The following is a 23,477-nucleotide window of genomic DNA, read 5'->3' as shown; positions in this document are numbered from 1 at the left end:
AAAATATCCAAAGAAATACATTAGCATTATTATCTCAGTTACCAATTCACAAACAAGTGCTCCTCTTATATGGACATCATTGGCCTTTGCGTGTCTCTCCTCAAGGAAAAAAAATTAGTCAAGAGAATTGAAAAGAATTTTCAGCATATGCTAAAACTGGGATGAGGACTATGATAGATAAAATAGAAAACAGGGGTATTAATGGGTGCTTATCACAGTTAGTGGTAGTAATTTTGTCATAATATTTTTTTCTTGCAAAATTAGTAAAATTATCTAAAAATAAATGTCACTAAGCCTCACTTTATTCACATTTATATTTTTTAGCATCCCAAAGAGATTTGACCAACTCCAATTTAACTAGAGTCCTGGTGTTGGAAAAGAAAATTCTTGCATCTCCCCTCTAATTGACTCAGTAGAGTACTATGGTCTACTTTTATTTTCTTGGATTGCCTACTTCTATATAAAAACTAAGCACTTAAACATTTTTACAAGAATACCAATTTCAGATATATAATAGGCTACTGAAAACCATTTTATTGAGAAAGCTAACAGGATTTGTATAAGTCAGAATAGTTAAAAGCGTCAGAAATATTCTCCTGCCCTAAAAAACAAGTAACTGCTGGTACAATTCTCAGAGTAGGGGAGAGGCCTTCAATACAAGAAGTTTGGGGAAATGTCTCCAACCACTTTGACAGCTTGACTTTATTTAGCCTCTTGATATCTATGAATTAAAATATCAGAATTTTGTGCAGACATATACTTTTTGATATATTGAGCTTGCAATCTAACATATATTTCTTCATAACTGTCAACAGCTGTCATATATTTAATTTTGCCATTGTGTTAGGCACCGGTATGAAGGTGTTTCCATGTTTAAGGAAAAGACTTGAGGGGCTCTGCCAGAAAGCACAGCTTTTATTATAACCTCAAATTGTTTACTTGGACTCTAGTTGTTGCCAAAATTCACATCAAATTGTAAAATAGTTAACTCTTTATTTTTCCTATAGGGAAAACAAAACAAAGCAAGAGCATCCCTTTTAAGGGAAAAAAGTAGAAAAGGCCCAGCAATATATAACCAGTGTGTTTTCAAGTTTTATTTGGTCACTATGTTTTCCATTGGTAACCATCCCTGCACAGAGAAATAATATCTGTTTTCTCAGTCCTTCAAGACAGGAATGATGGCAGAGGTGGCTGGGAGGAAAGAGAGAGCACTCTTTAAAAACTGTCAGAATGAATCTAGAAAGGCAGTCAAAACACTACCTTGTACTCCCCTCTATTTCTTTACTCCTCACAAAAGTCAAAACTTGCCCAACTTTTCTCAAATTATAGCACTTCCAAAAAAATGGTATGAATATTACTCTCAAACATTAAAAAGAGAAACTTTTAGAAACTGTAAAAGGGAAAGAGGGGAGATAGTCAAGACCCAAACAGAGTACATATACAGATAGGAAGAAAAGGAACTCCATGAGATTATGTCAGAGGAGGCTGAAATTCAGGACTTTTTCTGATTCTACTTTGGGAGAGGTCTCATGCCAGTCAGTACTCTGAGGGCATTGAGAATAGTAAAGAAAGGGGTGGATGTGGGAGGGAGTAGGACAGAAAGAAATGCAAAGTGGGAGGAAGGGCTATAAAGTTAACCAAGTAACTGGGAGAGTTAACACATCAGACAAAAGTTCCCTCCTTGCTCCCTTTCTCCTTCTCTCCTTCCTTTCTTTCCTCTCTCCCTCCCTCTCTTCCTCCTCGCTCTCTCTGTTTCTGCAGAAATCTTGAAATACAAGTGCAATCCATTATCAGCTTCAAAAAATAGTATAATGTTCCTTGCTTTTAATATCAAATTCTGTTTTGACAACAGCAGATTCCTAATTGCCCTAACAGTGTACTCTCAATAATCACACAAAATCAGAACAATAACACAGGTACTCAATTTTAATTCTGTGGCTTAACTCATTTAATTTTCACATGATAATTAGCACAAATCAATACTTACATACTATCTCTGATTAAGAGATGACTTCTTCCTGACCTGATGGATTTGATAACTACCTGTTTTAAGAATTTCCTTTCCTGGTTTATGATCTTTTTAGGATTGTCACAACATGGGAATGAATTTTTGTTGTTTGAAAGTATCAGATTATAATATATCTAATTGGTATTCTACTTGACAAATCAGACTGCAACAGCCTAAAAAGCAAAGTTTAATCTTAGCACAGCAGCTAATATTTTCATAACATTTAGTCACAACTTGATCATTTTCACTGTTCTAGTTAAAAAAGATCACTCTAGAAATGTGGAGACCGATACAGAATTTTAGTGTTGTAAACTAAAAGTCTCCTCAACTACTCTGTACTTAAAATCATACCAGGATTTCAAATTGGCTTATACAGATGTGCCCTCTTTCAGATGTCTTTTGAACTACCCCCTCAGATTGGAAGTGTTCTCTGAGTTCTTCAGAACATCCAAAGCACTTTGTTCCTGTGTTTTTAATGCACACTTTTATATTAATATGTTCAGTTACATAAGTACAGTTAACTATGTTTTCCTTCCTTCACCAATTCCCACTCTACCTGTCACTGACTTCTATACACATAGCAAATGCTCAATAAACATTTCTTAAGTTCAGGCAAATTAAAAGCAAACTGTCTTCCATCAAAACAAATTAAATACAATTTCTGGTAGTAGCTTCCTTCCAATTTTATTTTTTTAACCTCAGATTCAAAATAAGAAAAGACTGTGATGCAACTTGTGCATTCTTTTCAGAAACAAATGTAATTTTAACAGTGAAATGTATCTATGTAGTTGTTGCATGTATTTCAATTAAGTACAATGTAATTTATATGATAGGGCCGAAAACCTTCTTACAGGTAACAACTTTTCACTTTTCACTTAAATACAGAGTAAAACTTCGGCTGCATCCATTTATGTTCTAATATTACATTTCAGGCAAACTGTGGAAAATAAAAATACTGTGAAAATCTTTGTACTTATAAATTTTATAAAACGTTCATAAACATAACTGGATACAATATATAATAAACACTTAGGATAATACAGTATTTTACTAATTAGTATATTGAGTTATTTCTTCTTAAACATTTAAGTCTTTTTTATCAGCTGCTTTCCAATAACCAATAAAAAGGCACTTTTTCTAAACATGTAATATTTTTGGAATAAATTCAATTTATAAGTATTTAAAATATCTTGATAATATTGCATACTAATAACTACTTAGTATTTATTTGATCATGTTATCACCTTAAGAGTTCACATTAATATAAGAGGCTGTTTAAAATATTTGCAAATTATGCAACTAACAAGGGATTAATCTCCAAAATTTACGCACAGCTCATGTGGCTCAATATCAAAAAAAAAAACAACAAACAACCCAATCAAAAAATGGGCCGAAGACCTAAATAGACATTTCTCCAAAGAAGACATACAGATGGTCAAAAAACACATGAAAAGATGCCCAACATAGCTAATTATTAGAGAAATGCAAATCAAAACTACAATGAGATATCACCTCACACCAGTCAGAATGGCCATCATAAAAAAGTCTACAAACAATAAAAGCTGCAGAGGGTATGGAGAAAAGGGAACCTTCCTACACTATTGGTGGGACCGTAAATTGGTGCAGCCACTATGGAGAACAGTATGGAGGTTCCTTAAAAAACTAAAAATAGAGCTACAATATGATTCAGCAATCCCACTCCCGTATATATCTGTGGGAAGACATTCGGGAACCTTTTTGATGTGGGCCGAGCGATGGGATTCTTGAGCAGTGGAGGAGCTGAGGGTGCAGGGCGTGGAGACTAATATCACCCTGTTTGGTCCTGAAGGATGGCTGGTTAGCCAAAGACGGGTAAGATTCCTCAGAGGAGGAACAACCTAAGACAGGCACAGCCGCAGAGGGGCCAACAGGGGTGGTGCAGAGAACCTTCCTTATATCACCCTGTTTGGCCCTAGAGGATGACTGGTTAGCCAGAGACGGGTAAGATTCCTCAAGGGAGGAACAACCTAAGACAGGCACAGTCGCAGAGGGGCCAACAGGGGTGGGGCACAGACCCCCAATATCTGAGAAAGGTCTCCTGCCCCCAGGGCTGTTTTGCTCTCCACCCCCAGCTCAAATCCACACCTGCTCAACTCGAACCCAGGAAGTAAACAAAGATAATTGCCTCAATCATGTGAGGCCTTTGACTGTTTATGAGTGTAACCTGAGAATGTTAGCCCACGAACTCAATAAAAGCAGCCTGGGAGGAGTCAGCGGGGCTCTTGATCCGAGAGGTCTTGAGCCCCCCGGTCCCACTTTTCTCTTCAGTCTGTGTCTGTGTCTTCTTCAAGCTTGCGGCACCCGTCACTCACCTCGAGTCGCCGAGCTGGTCTCGGCAAGTGGCGCCCAACGTGGGGCACGAAAGGCTTGAGTGACGAAGGTTCACGGAAAGTGAAATTGATAAAAGTAAAGAATTGGGAAGTGCCGTGAAGCCCCCAAGAGGAGAGTAAGAGGCCTCTGAGAAAAATCCTGCCAGTAAGTAAATCTCTTGGGTAGTTTGTGTTCGGGATAAAATATGGGAAATAAAGTTTAAATTAATATCGACCAGATGTATGCCTGTTACGGCAGCTCCTAAGGGCAGATGGAGTAAAAAGCAAGTGAAGGTCTTGTAAAAAGCAAGTGAAGGTCGATTGTTAGAAATTCTGTAAATAATTGAGAGAGTATTGTATATAGTTTCCTTCTTTAGGCTAACACTGGGTTTATGTACTTGGGGATAAGGTTGGGAGCAAACTTAAAAAATTGCATTCTAAAGGGACTCCAGTATCAGGTTCTGTTTGGTCAAATGTGGTCTCTGATTAAGTCAGTATTAGAGCCTCTATTAGAGCCTCTATGGGCTCCTGAGGGCTCAAATGATAGCTTTGATGAATAAGCCGGTCCATCAGAGGACCGATGGGCATGTGCGGTGCCAAACGAAACTGAAAAACAAAAAGGAATTAGAATTCATACTGGAGTGATTGATAATGATTATACTGGAGAAATTAAAGTGATGATATCAACTTCGGTTCCATGGAAAGCCCATCCAGGTAATAGAATAGCACAGTTGCTTATTCTGCCATATTATAAGATTGGCAATAGTACAAAAGTAAGGAGAACGAAAGGCTTTGGAAGCACAGGAGAGGCTAGAGTTTTCCTCTCTGAAAAAATTTTAGAAACACGCCCGACGTGCTCAGTGACTATAGATGGAAAAGCTTTTAGAGGATTAATAGATACAGGTGCTGATGCTTCCATTATAAGCAGTAATCATTGGCCTTCTCGCTGGCCTACTTGTCCTGCAGACATTACAGTGGTAGGTTTAGGTAGAGCTCATGGCTTGCAGCAAAGTGCTAAAATATTGCCTTGTATTGGCCCAGATGGGCAGCCAGCCCACTTACAACCCTATATAGCAGACCTTCCCATTAATTTATGGGGAAGGGATTTATTGCAACAATGGAAGGCTGAAATCCACATCCCAACGTTAGATACTTACAGTATGCAAAATCAAGAAATGCTGATAAATCAAGGATATCGGCCAAGGTTAGGTTTTGGTAAATATCATCAAGGGAAACTATTTCCCATTCCAGCTGAAGGTAATGCAAATAGAGAAGGTCTTGGATATCAATCTTTTCACTAGTGGCCACTGTTCGTAAAAGCTTACTGCTTCCCCCAGCACCAATCCCATTGACCTGGAAAACTGATACACCTGTATGGGTTGAGCAGTGGCCTTTAACCATAGAAAAGTTAGAAGCTCTAACAGAATTAGTGACTGAACAGTTAGAAAAAGGACATATTGAAGAATCTTTTAGCCCATGGAACTCTCCAGTATTTCCAATAAAGAAAAAAACTGGTAAATGGCGTTTATTAACAGATCTCAGAGCAGTCAATGCAGTTATACAACCAATGGGGGCCTTACAACCAGGCCTCCCATCACCTAATATGATCCCTGCTAATTGGCCTTTAATAGTTATTGATCTGAAAGACTGCTTTTTCACCATTCCATTACATCCCAAGGATAAAGAAAAATTTGCTTTTTCTGTGCCTGCACTAAATAATAAAGAACCTCGAAAAAGGTTTCAATGGAAGGTGTTACCTCAAGGCATGTTGAATAGCCCTACTATTTGCCAGAATTTTGTTGCTAAAGCCCTTAAACCAGTACGACTAGAATTTCCTAATTGTTATCTTATCCATTACATGGATGATATCTTATGTGCTGCTCCTAATCAAGATTTACTTACTTCTGCGTATATTAGCATGCAGCTTTGCCTTGATAGAGCAGGACTTAAAATAGCTCCGGAAAAGGTACAGATGCATAGCCCGTATCAATATTTGGGCACAATAGTTGATAGAACAACTATTAGACCACAAAAGGTGGAACTGAGGACAGATCAAATCCAAACTCTTAATGATTTGCAAAAACTTCTAGGAGATATTAATTGGCTTCGCCCATGCATAGGGATCCCCACCTATGCATTGTCTAACCTATTTGCTTTGTTAAAAGGAGATTCAAAATTAAATAGTCCAAGAACTTTAACATCAGCTGCTTTAGAGGAACTAAAACTTGTAGAAAATAAAATTCATTCTTCTCAATTACAGAGAGTAACTGTTAATCAGCCATTGCAATTAATTATATTACCTTCTCCTCATTCACCTACGGGGATATTAATGCAAAATGAAGGAATTGTGGAATGGTTGTTTTTAGCAAATACTATGGTAAAATCCTTGTCACCTTATTTAGAATTATTAACTCAGTTGGTTCTGAAGGGAAGAACTCGAAGTAAGCATTTAATTGGAACTGACCCTTCACATATAATTATTAATTTAACTACTAAAGAAATTCAGGCTTGTTTCCAAAATTGTGTAAGTTGGCAAATTGCCTTTGCTGATTATATTGGAAAAATTGATAATCACTATCCGAAAAATCCCATTTTGCAGTTTCTTAAGAGAACTCAATGGATTCTACCTCGAATAACAAAATCTGATCCTATACCAGATGCTTCTATAATTTTTACTGATGGCTCTAGTAAGGGCCGAGCAGGATATACGGGATTTAAAACACGACAAATCCCTGTCCCTCACTTTTCAGCTCAGCAAGCAGAATTATATGCAGTTATCTGTGCTTTGCAAGACATACCTCAGGCCATTAATATTTTATCTGATTCTGCCTATGTGGTTCAAGCCACTAATATGATAGAAACTGCTACTATCAAGCAGTCTATTCCACAGCCTCTTTATGATCTTTTCCTATTACTTCAACGAGTTGTCCATTCTAGAAACGCTCCTTTTTATATTACCCATATTCGGGCCCATACTACTTTGCCTGGGCCTCTGGCAACAGGTAACAGAGCTGCTGATAGACTTGTTGCACCCGTATTGGATGAAGCTCAACATTTCCACCAATTAACTCATGTAAATGCTAAAGGCTTAAAGATGAAGTTTGATATTACATGGAATCAAGCCAAAGATATATTAAGAACATGTCCATCATGCCAAATTATTAATAATCCTCAGCAATCTGAACCTGGTGTAAACCCACGGGGCTTACGCCCTAATTCTTTATGGCAAATGGATGTTACTCACATCTCATCCTTTGGTAAGCTCTCCTATGTGCATGTAACCATTGATACATTTTCTCAATTTATATGGGCTACTGCCCAGCCTGGTGAAACTGCAAAGCATGTGCAAAAGCATTTATATGCATGCTTTGCAGTCATGGGGTTGCCACATGCCATTAAAACAGATAATGGCCCTGCTTATATTAGTAAAGCATTTCAACAATTTCTTGATATGTGGTCTATATCACATTCTACAGGACTTCCTTACAACCCCCAGGGACAAGCAATAGTTGAAAGAGCAAACCAACTACTTAAAAACATGCTCCAAAAACAAAAAGGGGGAATCACCCAAGGGCAACAAACAATTTTAAATAAAGCCTTATTTACTATTAATTTTTTGAATGTATCTGCACAGGCTACAGATACAGCAGCTGAGAGGCATTTTCGAGCCTTATCTAAGAATGTGACTCATTTTAATGATGCACAGCCGCTGATATGGTGGCAGGACCCATTGACTAATATCTGGTCATCAGGAAGGTTAATCACATGGGGAAGAGGGTTTGCTTGTGTGTCACCAGGACAAGGCCTGGAACCTGTGTGGATTCCATCTCGGAGAATTAAGCCATATCATGAGCGTTCCAAAGAAACGCCATCTTGAATGGGATATAGAATCTCTGGAGATGAACTTTGTACATTTGTTTTCAGGTTTGAGCTTTGGAATACTAAGTTTACTAATTATGCCATCCCTGATAGACCTTTGTGTGAAATAAAACGGATATGGGCTGACAGACAAGATCAGATTCTTTGGGATGTTTGCTGTGGGACGGAGGGTGTGATACTACTTAATGGTTCCTATGGAACAGTATGAAACTGGTCCCCTAAGGGGTATGCAGTCTCTAATGGTTTACACCAAAAAAACTCCTCCTGCAATCCCTATAAAAGGTTGTGATGGCATATACCAATATTGCCATGCACTCGCCCTATCCCATCTTATGGCTTAGGATTGGATTAATACTTCCTTGGCCTCAATTAGAGAATGGCGGAGCTCAAACAGAAATATGGAAACTTCCCTTAAGTTTAAGAACATTACAAATCTGGAATGGCCATGACGCCAGTGACACATCTGCTGGGATATGAAGCGGATGGTGTCACACTGGACATACAACAATTACAAACTAAAATAACTGGCATGCAATATGATTTTTGCAGTCTCTACACCAAATTTGCTACTTTACAAAGTATAGCTGATGGATTAAAAGCATTGCATCCATTGGATTGGATAAAAGGCATGAATAGCAGTCTCCTAAGCATTTTGATACTTTTTGTTGTCTTTTAATTATCCTATGTTTAGTTCTCAGGTGCACAGGAGGAACGCTCCAAGGATTGACAGAAAAAGAAATAACTGGAATAGGCTTATCTTCTCCTACAGGCTTATCTTCTCCTACGAAAACAAAAAGGGGGAGATGTGGGAAGACATTCGGGAACCTTTTTGATGTGGGCCGAGCGATGGGATTCTTGAGCAGTGGAGGAGCTGAGGGTGCGGGGCGTGGAGACTAATATCACCCTGTTTGGTCCTGAAGGATGGCTGGTTAGCCAAAGACGGGTAAGATTCCTCAGAGGAGGAACAACCTAAGACAGGCACAGCCGCAGAGGGGCCAACAGGGGTGGTGCAGAGAACCTTCCTTATATCACCCTGTTTGGCCCTAGAGGATGACTGGTTAGCCAGAGACGGGTAAGATTCCTCAAGGGAGGAACAACCTAAGACAGGCACAGTCGCAGAGGGGCCAACAGGGGTGGGGCACAGACCCCCAATATCTGAGAAAGGTCTCCTGCCCCCAGGGCTGTTTTGCTCTCCACCCCCAGCTCAAATCCACACCTGCTCAACTCGAACCCAGGAAGTAAACAAAGATAATTGCCTCAATCATGTGAGGCCTTTGACTGTTTATGAGTGTAACCTGAGAATGTTAGCCCACGAACTCAATAAAAGCAGCCTGGGATGAGTCAGCGGGGCTCTTGATCCGAGAGGTCTTGAGCCCCCCGGTCCCACTTTTCTCTTCAGTCTGTGTCTGTGTCTTCTTCAAGCTTGCGGCACCCGTCACTCACCTCGAGTCGCCGAGCTGGTCTCGGCATATATCCAGAGGAAAACATGAGTTGAAAGAACACATGCACCCCAATGTTCATCACAGTGCTGTTTACAATAGCCAAGACATGGGAGCAACCTAAATGTCCATTGACAGATGAATAAAGATGTGGTACATATATACAATGGAATTATATGTTTAAAAGAATAAAATAATGTCACTGCAGCAACATGGATGGACCTGGAGTTATCATACTAAGTGAAGTCAGGCAGAAAAAGACAAATATCATGTGATATAGTTCATATGCAGAACCTTAAAAAAATGATACAAATGAACTTATTTATGGAACAGAAACAGACTCACAGACTTAAAGAACGAACGTATGGTTACCAGGGTTATTAGGGTTGGGAGGAGGGATAAACTGGGAGTTTGGGATTGACATGTACACACTGATATATTTAAAATAGATAACCAACAAGAACCTACTATACAGCACAGGGAACTCTGCTCAAAACTCTGTAATAATCTAAACGGGGAAAAAAATGTGAAAAAGAATAGATACATGTATATGTGTAACTGAATCACTTTCCTGTACACCTGAAACTAATACAACATTGTTCATCAACTATACTCCAATATAAAATAAAAATTTAAAATAAAAATAAAGTTAAACAAATAAACTGTTATTTCCAAAAAAAAAAAAAAAGGCTGGTAATTTTTAATTCCAAACACAAATGTGTGCACTGGGCAGGGTCCTGAACCTGTAAATATAGTGCTTAATTACCTTTTGTGTTATCTAATTTTAAAGAGATTTTTTTGCTCTCTGTTTTGGTTATTTAGAGAGATGTGCAGGCCAGCAATAGCATAATATCACTAATTGAATCCATTGCAAAGGTGATGAAGTGAGTTATTACCTAGCCTTAAAAGGAAAATTTTGTACCACTGTAATTCATAGAACTTGGAAAGGACGTTATCTATATCATTTAGGAACCAAACACTAAATATAATGTAGTATATAAGACTATTATTTATGCCATTTACTGAAAGAGTAAGATGAACGAGGAGGATTGAAACTGACTTTCTTATTTAAATGGTGGCTATTTGAGGAAGCTATTTATTTCAAAGTTTAACTTAGATTATGAAAAAAATGTGAATTGTTAGTATGTTCATCAGACCATACTTGTCTTTAGCTACTCTTTAATGGTATTTAATACACCAATATTTCAAACTTGAGATAAAATATACTCAACATTTAGTCAGTCTACATAAGTATGACTGTGACTACTGTATCAGAACTTCTGGTTCTTCCTAAAGCAGCATCTTCAAGAAAATTTCTTTTTTTCCATTTATATTGAACAACTAAAACAAAAATATGAACAGAATCCTGCACTGGAAAATTCATTTAATTATCACCTTCCCAGCTCATAATGGCTCCATTCTGAAATGAGATGTCTAAATACCACCGCCTTAGGGATTTAGAATGGAATTTATGTTTTATTGCATTATGCACAAAACACAAACTGCTAATAATTAGATTTCATTATGATTATTATTCTTAAATTTTACTTCAACATAAGGAATATAATAAGAAACTAGATCTTTAAAGCTTTAACAAAATACTGCAAAATTTATGTATTTTAATTTCCAGTTTAGCAAAAACATACCACATATTTAAACATGGTCAATATTTTTCTCCTTAGTGGCTTAGACTTCTCATTCTGGAAAAAGGATATTCTATAGCTTCCTTGAGGTCAAAACTTTCAGCCAGGGAAACAGTATGTCAGTAACTATTGATTGTTTAGGGAAAATATTACTGATTTATTGAAAGATCTACACTTCTATCTTTTAATCGTAAAGTAAGAAGTAGGCCAAGTGAACCATGATATGATGACATGGAGAAAAAAGTATCTGCTATATTGCTGCTGCAGAGGCAGAAGAAATAGAAAAGTGGCAAGTTGAAATCAATACTAATTTTAGCCTTATTGATGGGATGGTTCATGATCACCAGACTGACCATAAAGTACAGGACAGCAGGTCAGCTGCAAAGGCCACATCTGTCTGTCCTTTCTTCACTTCCTAGTAGATATGAATGGAATTGTCTATGTTTATTCCTAAACACATAAAAAATACCTGACTATGCAAGTTGACAGAAGACTGGGGGACTCTTGTCAACCTTGCTGAGAATTATACTGTTTGAAAGACTCTCAAATGCTTAAAAGAAGAGGAAAAAAATTTATAAAAAATTAACTAGTCATTATTCGAAGCAATGGTTGGTTAAAACAGATTGCTGCTTTCATAAAATTACATGCAAAGGCAGAGAAACACCCTTTCTCTCTAACATATCTTGCTAAAATAAGTATGTTATTGGGAGAAAAAATTCCATTTTTCCACATGATGGCAAAGTTTGTCCTGAACTGGGAATGTACCATAAACCCAGATCTGGGCAAACTCTTGCTTTTACACAGCACAATTATATTTTTGAGGGGAAAGAGTGGGCAGAAACCACTCAATGTATTCATTTGTGTCCTCATTCATTTATCATCTATCCATTCATTCATTCAATGAATATTTTACTATATACACCTTACACTAAATATTATAGAGGCTGGGGGTACAAGAGCATACAATATTGACAAAATCTCTGCCCTCACAGACCATGCAATTTTATTGGGATAAACAAAGTAAATAAATAGCTATTTAATATAATGCCACATAGGGATAACTATTCTTTTTGTTTGTTTTTTTAAGCAGAGAAGAAGTGACAACGGCTGCTGTTTCAGATTGGATGGAGAGATGACATCTGAACAGAGATTATAATGAAGCATGGAAGTTTGTATCAACATTTGAAGGCAGAACATGCAGAAAGAACAGCCAGTGAAAAGGCCCTGACACAGAACACGGCAATGATTAGGCATACTTCACTAGATGAAGAAATCCTAAAAATGGAAATATACTACCAAGAATAATTATTGATAGAAGCTGTAATGCTTCTTATAGCAATCTGTCTTTATTTAGTTATTGGGAACTGAGAGATCACTATCTCCTAAGGTTGGATAATATCGAGTGCTTTGCATTAAGTATCCCAACTAATGAATCCCTCACAACTAAGGATGTTTTTCCCATTCAAAAATAACATATGTTGGTGCAGAATTTCTTTGGTGACCTTACAAAGGCAATAGTGTTTATACTTAACCAGAGAAAGAGCCACCTAATCAGTCTGAACTTCCCATAATACAGCCTTAATTTGACAGGCGCAATTTTTTGATCTTTCAAGATTATCTTGAAATGTAATTCTTAAACTATTGAGAAAAATCTATGAATTTTAAAGATCTGTTGAATCTAATATACTACTGGGAATGAGATGAACATTCTGTATTTAAACATGCATGACATATTGCAGACACACATATATTTACTCATAAACATATGCATGTAAACTTATTACATATTGGGACAGCTATGAAGGTGTGCCTGTTGCCATATGTCACTCAGTGTCCCTTTCTACAACATATTATTCAGCTTCAAGAAGTACAGTTAGCTGACAACTCCCAATAATAAGCACTTTCAGGATCAGCTGAGGCCATGCTCTCCTGGGCAGCCACTAGCCAATGACTAAGCATTCTTAAGGCAGGGGGATATTGGGGCCTGGCCGTTTCTACCCATCTAGGATCTCCTTTAATGAGTCATCTTTGCTCCAGAGCGCTCCACAGAGTTGGCTGAGGGATAATCAAATATGTACTGTGGTTAGAGGCCCCTACCCCTTATCCTGCTTCTTTCCTCATTTATGTTTCACAGTTGTTACTCCTCAACAGCTTTTTGTAGCCTAACTACATCCAAGCATCTGTCCCCTGGAGGACTCAAGTGACACACATATGTTTATAGATGCACATGTAAATATCTGTTAATTCAGAGTTGATTAATGCATTATTGAAACTCTTTTCACGTACTGATAGTTTGACTAGTGCCAAAAAAGACAGACAAATATTTTATAGTTAAATCTGCTCTACTTGATTACTAAAGAGGGCTTTCTCATAATAAAACATATGACATTTGTGTAAATTTTTTTGAGACCCTCAGTATACAAGGCAGCCTCACTAGAACACTTCTTTATAGGGTTTGATATAGGACTCGGTTCAGTTGTCTCATCTAAGTTGTTTAATTACTAAAAGACCAGAAGATACTTCTTAGAAGCTATTCTTACATCTGAGATGACCCCATGTCATATAAACAAAACATTAGTGTAGGACAAATCTTTGCTATGTGATTTTTATTTTTATCAAATTGATAGAATCATCCTCGATTATGTAGGAAAGCATTATAATTACAGTAACATAAATATAAGTCAGCGTAGACCTTCACAAATGTAGAATGATTTCTGGTACACAAAAGTACTTTAATTTATTAGTGAGGATTTCCACAATACTTTATACACCCTTCAGGACCCTTCCACACTTAATTTATTAAAATCTTGACTCATTCTCAGAGTTCTGACAAATGAAACTGGGGAGATTGTCCGTAACTGTTCTTAACTTTCAGAAAAGAGAATTAAGTCAATTGGAAGAACAGTGTAAGATTTCACCCTGATTATTCATGTGGAACTTCCTATTTTCCACGTTTTTCACAGAAGCAGAAACATTTAATTAATGTTTCCTTACACACAGAAATAGCTGGAATAACACGGGCAGTATTTTAATGTATAAATTTATTTTATAGTGTTTAAGGCTCATTGAACATGAAAAATATATACCATCACTGTCCATGAAGAGTAATGTAAAAATAAGTGCTAATATAATGTGGACTCCCTATGTGGTTATACAACATACAGAAATCATCTCAGCACTAAAATATCAACTTACCAAAAAATAATATTTTCTCCTATTTAATCAACTAGAAGAGGATATCATTTGAGAAAGGCTGTTTTACATTTTTTAATTAATTGAAGTAAACTTTGGCAGTGGAAGTTTTGTTTAAAGAGATAAATTATATGTCAATATGGCTCAGAATAGCAATCTAATACCTTTCTGACTAGGAAACAAAACTTTCTTGGCCTTCCCCCAAGATTATATTCTTCCTAGAAATATGAAATGATGTTATTATTCCTTCATGTTACTCCTATTCCACATTTACATCAAATGTAATCACTATCACTATTCAAGAAAGTAACATGAAAAGTCAGTAAATAAATAAAATATTTTGACTTTGAATAGGGTTCCCACCACAAATGAATTATCATAAGAGTAAATAACAAATGATTCATTCACTTTTTCCTTCACCGGGTTTAATGGAAGCTTTTCTACATCACAGATCATTTAATAGAAATTTATGATGCTGAAAGAAAGAACACCATATTTGAGCCTAAATGACCACAAACAGTGAAATCATTTTATGGGTGTTAAGTAAGGAATTCAATAAAAAGGTGATTTAAAAGGGCAGAAATGATAATATTTTCTAATTGATCCTTTCTCTAATTGATTGGTAAGTGCTTCAACAATACTGAATTTTTTCCATTCAGGGGAAATGGCTCTAAGTCATCATTTCATTATAGACAACTTGCTTCATTTACCTAGTTTCTCTTCCCTCAAATAAAGATCTTGTATTAGAGGCAATCTACTTGACAATGTTTTAGGGTCAGACACCAAAATGAGTAAGTCAGAGTGAATAAAGACAAAAGATTGCTTTAATAAGAAGTTTAGTCTAGAGCCATTCAAATTCAAAACCCATGTGAAATGCATTTCCACAATTCTCCAAAGTCCCAAAGTTGGGATTTTTGGACCAAGTTACTGCAAAAGTCTCCCAGGTCCTTCCAGCTCTAAGAAGCAATCCAGGAAATCACTGGTATTGTGAACTAATAAGATATAAGAGAGACAAAATTCTGTAGAGGGGATTAAAGTGAGAAACTATTCCTGACTTCTCTTATAGAGCTGGATACCAATGTATATATTATTTTACCTTGTCCCTAAGTCATCCTACTATTGCTTAATGCCATTTCTTTTGAGAAGAAAAATTAGTGGATAGGAAGAGAAGACCAAAAATATCTCAGCTTATATCCTAAACATATTCATTGGAAATTTATTATGTGCAAGACACTTATTATGGACTGAATGTTTGTGTCCTCTCAAAATTCATATGTGTGAATGCTAACCCCCAATGTATCAGGAGGTGGGGCCTCTGGGAGGTAATTAGATCATGAGGTGAAACCCTCACGAATGGCATCAGTGCCCTTATAAGAAGAGACAAGAGAGTTTGCTCTCTCTCTCTGCAGTGAGGATACAATGAGAAGATTACCATCTACAAACCAGAAAGTGGATCCTCACCAGATATCAAATCAGTCAGCACCTTGATCTTGGACTACCTCAACTTCAGAACTGTGAGAAATAGATGTTTGTTGTTTAAGTCACCCAGACCATCGTAATTATTATAGCAGCCTGAACTAAGACAGCATTGTTCCAGACATTTGGGATAAATCAGGTAACAACACTGACAAAGATACCTGCTCTTGTGGGGAATATATTCTGCAGAGACAGACAGGCAACAATCATTAAACTTAATAAAATAATTCATGTATATATGAGAAAACAGTAGGTGCTATGGAGAAAATAAAGGGAAAACATACGGATAGAGGAAATGGGGAGGGCAGGAGATGAGGGGTAGAGGGGTGCAGTATTTAAAAGAAAGGTTCAGAGTAGACCTCAGTGAGGTAAAATCTGAGCAAAGACCTGAAAGATGTGAGTGAGTCAAGCAAGCATACTGAGGGGTAGAAAAGGTGCTACAGTCACGGCTCTGAGATGGCAGCACAGGTCATGTGCCCAAGGAACAGCAAAGAGGCCACTGAGTGGGGGAGAGAGCAGGAGGCTTGAGAATTCACTTGGAAACTAATAACATGTGCCTTGTAGCTACACCATGGGCTTTCATTTTAAATTTGAAAGAAATAGAGAAAAACTGTGGTGTTTGGAGCACAGAGGAGGAACATGGAACAGCTTTTCTTTTTTCTGATGAAATGGGGTACCATGGGTAAGAGCAATAGCTTTGGACTCCAGCATCTCTACTGCTTATCAGCTTGTGTACTCAATGTCAAGTTCCTTACCCTGTGTTTCATCTATCAAATGATCATAGGAGTATGAAAACCACATAGGATTGGTTGCAAAGACAAAAGAGATAATGCATCCTAAGAACTTTGTATTGTAAGTGACATGTTGTAACTGCTGAGTAAATTATCTCTTACTTTGCTATTTCCAACGCAACGTTTTTCTCAAAAAATTGAGTACCACTTATGCCAGGATCATTCTAAAACTCCTTTCCAACATCTATCTTCAGATAGATGAATCAACCAAATGATCTCAACTATGTGGAAAGGATCGTTCTAGGTACTAAGAGGACACACAGAATTTAAAACGCAGCCCTTAATGTTAATAAAAATATATGATTTAGGTGAAGAAATAAAACATACATATAAAACATGATTGTATACTACTCAGCAATAAAAAGTAGTAAAATACTGATATGATAAACACATGAATAAATCTTAAGTTCATTATGCAGAGTAAAAGAAACTCCACACAAAGAGCATGTACTATGTGATTCCATTTATGTAAAATGAATATAATCTATAGTGACAAAAAGCAGATACGTGGTTTCCCAGGTCCAGGGGATTATAGGAATGGAATATACAAAGGGGCACAAATAATCTTTTGGAAGTAATGGAAATGCTCTTTATCTTGATAGTATGTTTTCACAAGTGTACAACTGTCAAAATTCATCAAATTGTACACTCTAAATGGGTGCCACTTACTAGAGAGAAATTGTTGCTTCATAAAATTGATGCCAGCAAAACTAAAAACAACTGTAATAATAACTAATCACAATGAGTTGGATGATCAGGCAAGAGTATACCTTTCACAAGTTTTGACTAGAAAATTACTGGGCACATTTAGTTTAGATTTGAAAGATCACACAATTATTTCCAAATATTACTTGATTTGCTTTAGGTCTAGAAATCTTCTTCAGCTTGAAGAATAAGTTCTCCTGTTAAGTTGGTTAACTTTGGTCAATTCGGTCAAACATTTGGTCATCCAGTCAAATGTTTCAATAACTTTATGTCAGTCTTTCTATTTCTCATTTGAAGATCCTTTCACATTAAACTTTTTCTCTTTTCTTTTTCTATGCTATGTATGAGTTCATTTCCTCTTGGAACTGACCCTTACAGAGACTTAGAGCACTTTCTTCCTGCTTTCAATGTAACTCACAAGTGTAATTACAGATTCATTTTTAAATACAGGTAATTATGTCTTCTATCTGGAACATTCTTCAAATGATGCATGAGAGAAGAGGGGGAGTATCTCACCTCTCTAATTCTGAAAAGGGCAGACTTTTCGAAAGATTTTTTTTAGGTGATCATATACTATATTTGGTTTCCAAGAATTACAACACATTTTTATGAAATAGCAAATAAAACAGATGCATATGTTCCTAGAGTGTGAGTGAAGAGAACATTGTGTTCTTCCTGTGATTCAATTTTGGTACAATGTTCTATGGAATTATCAATGAATTATTTAAAAACTGAAATTCCCACTTATTTAAAAGGTTTAATGTATTTATAAAATTAATTGCATAATATAAACAACATATTTATAAGTTATTCTTCAGAAACTAATGCTTTGAAAGTATATTTAAATATATTTAAATAAATATAAAATACATTTTATATTGATGGTGGCTATTAATAGTAAAATACAGTTTAAAAAGTAAATTGTTTAGTTTTCTTATACCAAGAAGGAAAAAAAAAAACAGATCTCTATGAAAGCTTTCTGCCCAGCATATTAAATGTCCAAGGCGTCATACTGGATTTCAAATATAGTATCTATTTTAGAAAGCAAATTTGGGATTCTTAAAAACAGACTGAAAATTATTTCTTAATATAGATGACTCAAAGAAATACCTGTCAGAGAGGTAAGACTTCTGAATGCAGACACAGCCTGAAAAAAAGAATGAATGTATTTTCTGTGGAGTACTTGCCAAAGGACTATTCAGCAGACATAAATAATTAAAATTAAACCACAGTCACCAAAATAAATGAACCATATTCTGAAGCAATGGGTTGACTTTTAATCCTGATTTTTCACATACTTCTAAGCTCACAAAATTCAAGCATCTGCAGCAAATCTCCACATCAATAACCTAAATTAGTAGGATTCATTGTAATTTCAGAAGTGCTCATCACTGGAATCTCTGATGCAGAAAATTCTTCTTAGATAAAACTGATCCCAGCAACAACATTAAATGCTTTTACAGTGATAAACAAGGTAAGGTGGGATGGGTTTTAAAAGGTGTGTCTTTGTATCAGTACTACACTGTGTTTATTTAAATCTCAAGGCTCCCCTGTGCATCATTTCAAGGTCTTGTTGTTTACTTCTCTCCCTGCCAGTATTAGATGTGGGTCTTGCTTCCCCTGAGTTTATATTTCTGTGTAAGGCTAGCCCTGTAAAATAAAAATATTACCAAAGAAGAAGAAGAAAAAAAAAAAACACACACAAAATCCTTTAAAAAAGAAGAAAGGTAAAAATTATATCAAAGTCCTCTTTGAAGAGATGCTGAACTTGTTTTTTCTAATATTTTACAGGATGTATTAAAGAAATCTGTGGAAAGGCTGAGAAAAAAAGGTGACAGGAGACCACACAAATCACTTCTATGTTCTTGTTTACAACATTTTTGCTTAACATAACCCCATGTAGGTGATGTTACAGAAGCTTTGATATCTGGCAGAATTAAGTCAAATATATGAACTGCAGTTTAAGAAGCATAAATGTCAGCTTTCTAAAGCCTTCCACATCAAAGCAATCAACAAGGGTTTTTAAACACACACTACAGCAGTGTATTAGGTGTCATGGGAGATACAGAAGATGTACTCTGATATTAGGTACACAGAAGGCATTTTTAAAATATATAATGACTGAAAGGATGAGATATGAAAGCTACCAGTAGGGAATTTTTTGGTGCAAATAAAAAGTGCCCAGTCATAACTTGATCAGAGAATTAGGCAATCTAGAGCAACATGCACGTTATAAAAAGAAGACTAGGCAATATAAATAAAGAAAATAACGTCTCCATGGTCAATGGCAAGGAACTCAACCCTTCTGAACTTCCATTTCCTCTTGAGTGACAGGGATCAGCCTAAGGGCCTGGTGTCCGCAATAACACACTGGATCTGTAAATGCATGATGGATCCCAATCCCCTAACTCTCCAACCCTCACCATACCTCACCACAACTCATCACACTCCAACTCTCCAATGGAAGAGAAAATATCTGGGAACTCATCCTTTAAGGATAGTAGTTGTAAAAGCCTACTTGTGTACTTGGGATCCGCTTCCAGTTGAGGATATCAGAACTAAAATAGTTTTACTTGTTTTATAATAAATTGTATTTGTCACTTTCAATTAATCAAACTCTAGAATTAGGGAAACAAATATTTAGAACAGATGGCATTTCATGTGGGAAGAAGGGTATAAGAAAGAGAACATAATTGGAAATAAGCATGGTTTGCTCAGGACAGAGTGAAGACACCTACTTGCTAAAAGTAAGGATGACACATAAAATTACTGGTTGAATAAGGTTCTTACAAATTACTATAATAATGTGGGGGAGTCTGGAATTTATATAACAGGAGACAGGAAACAATTGTACATTTTTGAGCAAGGGCATCCATGACACCATATAAGCTAGAGAGGGGGAGACATAAGAGGAATCAGCTATAGCAGCTGGGAGGAACACAATAGTGTAAGAATGATGTGATGATGGATTAGGAGGGATTTCTGTAGGTAGAAGGGAAAGAGACATTTATCCTAAGAAACAAAAGGCTTGACCACATACTGAATCACCTCTTTCAGGTCTCTTCTCAAATGTCATACAAATGAGGATCTTCTCTGACAAACTTACATAAAAATTACACTTTCGTTTCTCATCTGTGTACTCCCATGTCCCATTCATTGTTATTTTTTTCCATAAAATGTCAGCATCTGACACTATATATTTTTTTATTTATGTCTTTAATGCTTTTTCTCACCATTAAAATGTAAGTACCATGACCTTGTTCTGCTTATTTTCCAGTTCTCCTGAGCCCATGGGCGGGGTTTCATAAATTTTGAGTTGAGTGTCTTGAATGAATTAATATCCAATAGAGAAAACAAAGATGAAGGAACTAAGTATATTTTCCATATTCTTTACCTGGGGTTCTAGTAGAAAATTAACATGCAAGAAACTATTTCACTAAGTAACTTTGAATAAATTTTATGTTCTTAAAAGGAAAGTTGAATAACAGTTCAATGGAACACTATGAAGAAAATGCAATTTGGACAACTAGGTAATTCAAACTAGATCAAACAACAAACGGAGGAAATGTCCAATAGTCCCCATATCCTTCAGGAAGTGTGAATTATGGCAATACTAATGCTAATTCACAGTCATCAAACTGTCTTCTTTCAGGATTTCAAAGTGTTCACAGAAGGTTTTCATTTGTCACTGCAATATGCATGGCAAACAGAAGACACTAAACAATTAAATGACCTGCGATATGCTGTCACTCCCACACCCATGAATAGAGTGTTTCTTACTTCAATACTAACCCAGAATTTAGGTGGAAAATGATGTGATTCTCCAACAGCATGCTAGAGCCATTAGACTCAGCAAATGAGTATAAGAATATACTCTTTTTTTTCCTGTGGAAGAGTGTAACCTCAATTGACCACTGAGATGCATGACTTCATTAGATCATGATGTATCTTAAACATCATTAATTCATTTATCAGTATCTAGAAACTTTCTTCAACCAGATGGGCAAGACAAAGAAAAAAGAGTTTATTCTTAGCAATATGCATTATACAAAAACATTTAATCATTTTTCTTACAAGAACCACTGAAGTAAAAATAGACACACACACACACACACATTCACACACAAAGGATGCTGAACCATATTCTGAGTTTAGAATGGAATAAGAATAAAAATAAGTTTTCTCAGAAACAAAAAGGGGTGGGACATTAATGTCTAAGCACTATATCCACACACATATTATAAAAGACAGACTTCATGACTCCAAACCAGAACTCATTGCAGCTCACCTTGGAAAACAGTGCCAGCAAAATAATTCGATATTAGTTAATTTTGTTTTCTAATAAATTTGTGGAACAGCACAGGGTTTATTGAGAAACAGTACATTTCTGATCTACTGAGACACAGGATAATTCACAAGTGCTGGCCATGTATTACTTCACCCTCACAAAACCCATGAATGGTGTAGCTTGGCCTTAGGATGGAAATTTCAGTATAACTATCCATTTCGATTTTTTTGTTTTGTTTTCTTTTTTAATTTTTACTGGAGTATCGTTGCTTTACAATGTTGTGTTACTTTCTACTGTACAGCAAAATTAATCAGCTATACATATACACATATCCCCTCTTTTTTGGATTTCCTTCCCATTCAGGTCAACACAGTGCATTAGGTAGAGTTTTGTGTTTTTTTGTGACATTTAAAATGTCATAGTACCTCCTAATATACTCTATGAGTGTTTTAAATAATTATTCTGTAAATTATAACACAAAACAAAACTTGGTTCCCAAATAGCAATGGAAACAAATAGAAATGGAGAAAAACATAAGAAAACATGTTTTATTGCCTGTAAAAATTAACGTCTCAAGGTTTGCTTCTATCTCCTCTCAGTGGAAAGCCTCACATTTAGTTGTGAAAACCTAAAAACCTTTCCTCTCAACGTGGCTTTAGGATAAGGGAGCTACATTGGCAAAGCCAGAGATGCTCATCACAGGGCTAAATGATGGCTCCATGGTACTTTTATGGTACCATGGTAAAACTGAATTTGTATAATTTATTCCTTTGAAGCAACAGGATTTGGAGTGTTTTAATGTCATCCACCAACTCAAAAGGAAAAGATCTGAAATGCTGGCCCTAACCCTGAATTAATGACCTCTAGTAGTAGTTTTCAAACGGTTTAAAATAAAAGACCCTTCCTTTATACAAAATCCTGAAGAAAGCTCAATATTAAAACAGATAAAAGGCTATGGTACCCTATTTGATTCAGGGTAGAGGCTTTAATGTCCTCCCCTCCTTGTGCTCTTATCCACCAGTGGTGGTCCTGAGGTGCATACTCAGAGTCCTTAGATTTCAAAATGCACCACTTGAAATCCACTGACCTTATATAATTCTGTGAAATTTAGAACCAAAGACTACAATTTGTTTCATAATAGCAATTTGACTTAAAAAGGGAAATAAATCAGGGTGGCCAGGCCAAGTACTCAGAATAAAATAAAGCCAGTGACTATCAGCCTAGGCTTTCTTACAGCCCCACTCTCTTCATACTAGGTCTTGACATTTAAGAAAAGCTATCTTGAAGTCCTTAAGTATTCAACAGTCTACACCTGAATTTTCAAAATGGATCAAACTTCAGATCTGGCAGCATGAGAGGTTAAAATTGTTGTCTCCTCAGAGAAACTGGCAGCAGGGGTTCTGGGAGGTGCTCAATGGTGTGAGCCCTCCCAGAGTCCACCATTAGCCCACCAAAGAGCCTGTAAGCTTCAGTGCTAGGCAGCCTCAGGCCAAACGACCAAAAGGGTGGGAACACAGCCACACCCATTAGCAGACAAGCAGATTAAAGTGTCACTGAGCTCCGCCCATCCAGTCCTACCCACCATCAGTCCCTCCCATCAGGAAACACCCATGAGCCTCCTAGATAGCTTCCTCCACAAGAGGGCAGACCACAGTATCAAGCACTATCAGCAGTATTTCATCCTGTGGAACTGAAAACCACAGCCACA

General features: G+C 36.6%; 1 protein-coding gene across 19 annotated transcripts in view; it reads right to left on the bottom strand.

Annotated features, from left to right (window-relative positions):
* Positions 1–23,477, bottom strand: part of NRXN1 (neurexin 1) — a 1,070,346-nt gene that overhangs the window by 923,653 nt on the left and 123,216 nt on the right. Inside the window, exon 5 of one of the 19 annotated variants that reach the window (XM_057740889.1) lies at positions 15,755–15,770. The exons of the other annotated variants lie outside the window; for them this stretch is intronic. Within the exon in view, the coding sequence (XP_057596872.1) occupies positions 15,755–15,770 (16 nt within the window). The remainder of the gene's footprint in view (positions 1–15,754; positions 15,771–23,477) is intronic. 19 annotated transcript variants of the gene reach the window in all.

This window comes from Hippopotamus amphibius, chromosome 7 (assembly GCF_030028045.1).
Source record: "Hippopotamus amphibius kiboko isolate mHipAmp2 chromosome 7, mHipAmp2.hap2, whole genome shotgun sequence".
In the NCBI taxonomy this organism is placed as follows: domain Eukaryota; kingdom Metazoa; phylum Chordata; class Mammalia; order Artiodactyla; family Hippopotamidae; genus Hippopotamus; species Hippopotamus amphibius.
This window is presented reverse-complemented; position numbering and strand designations above follow the sequence as displayed.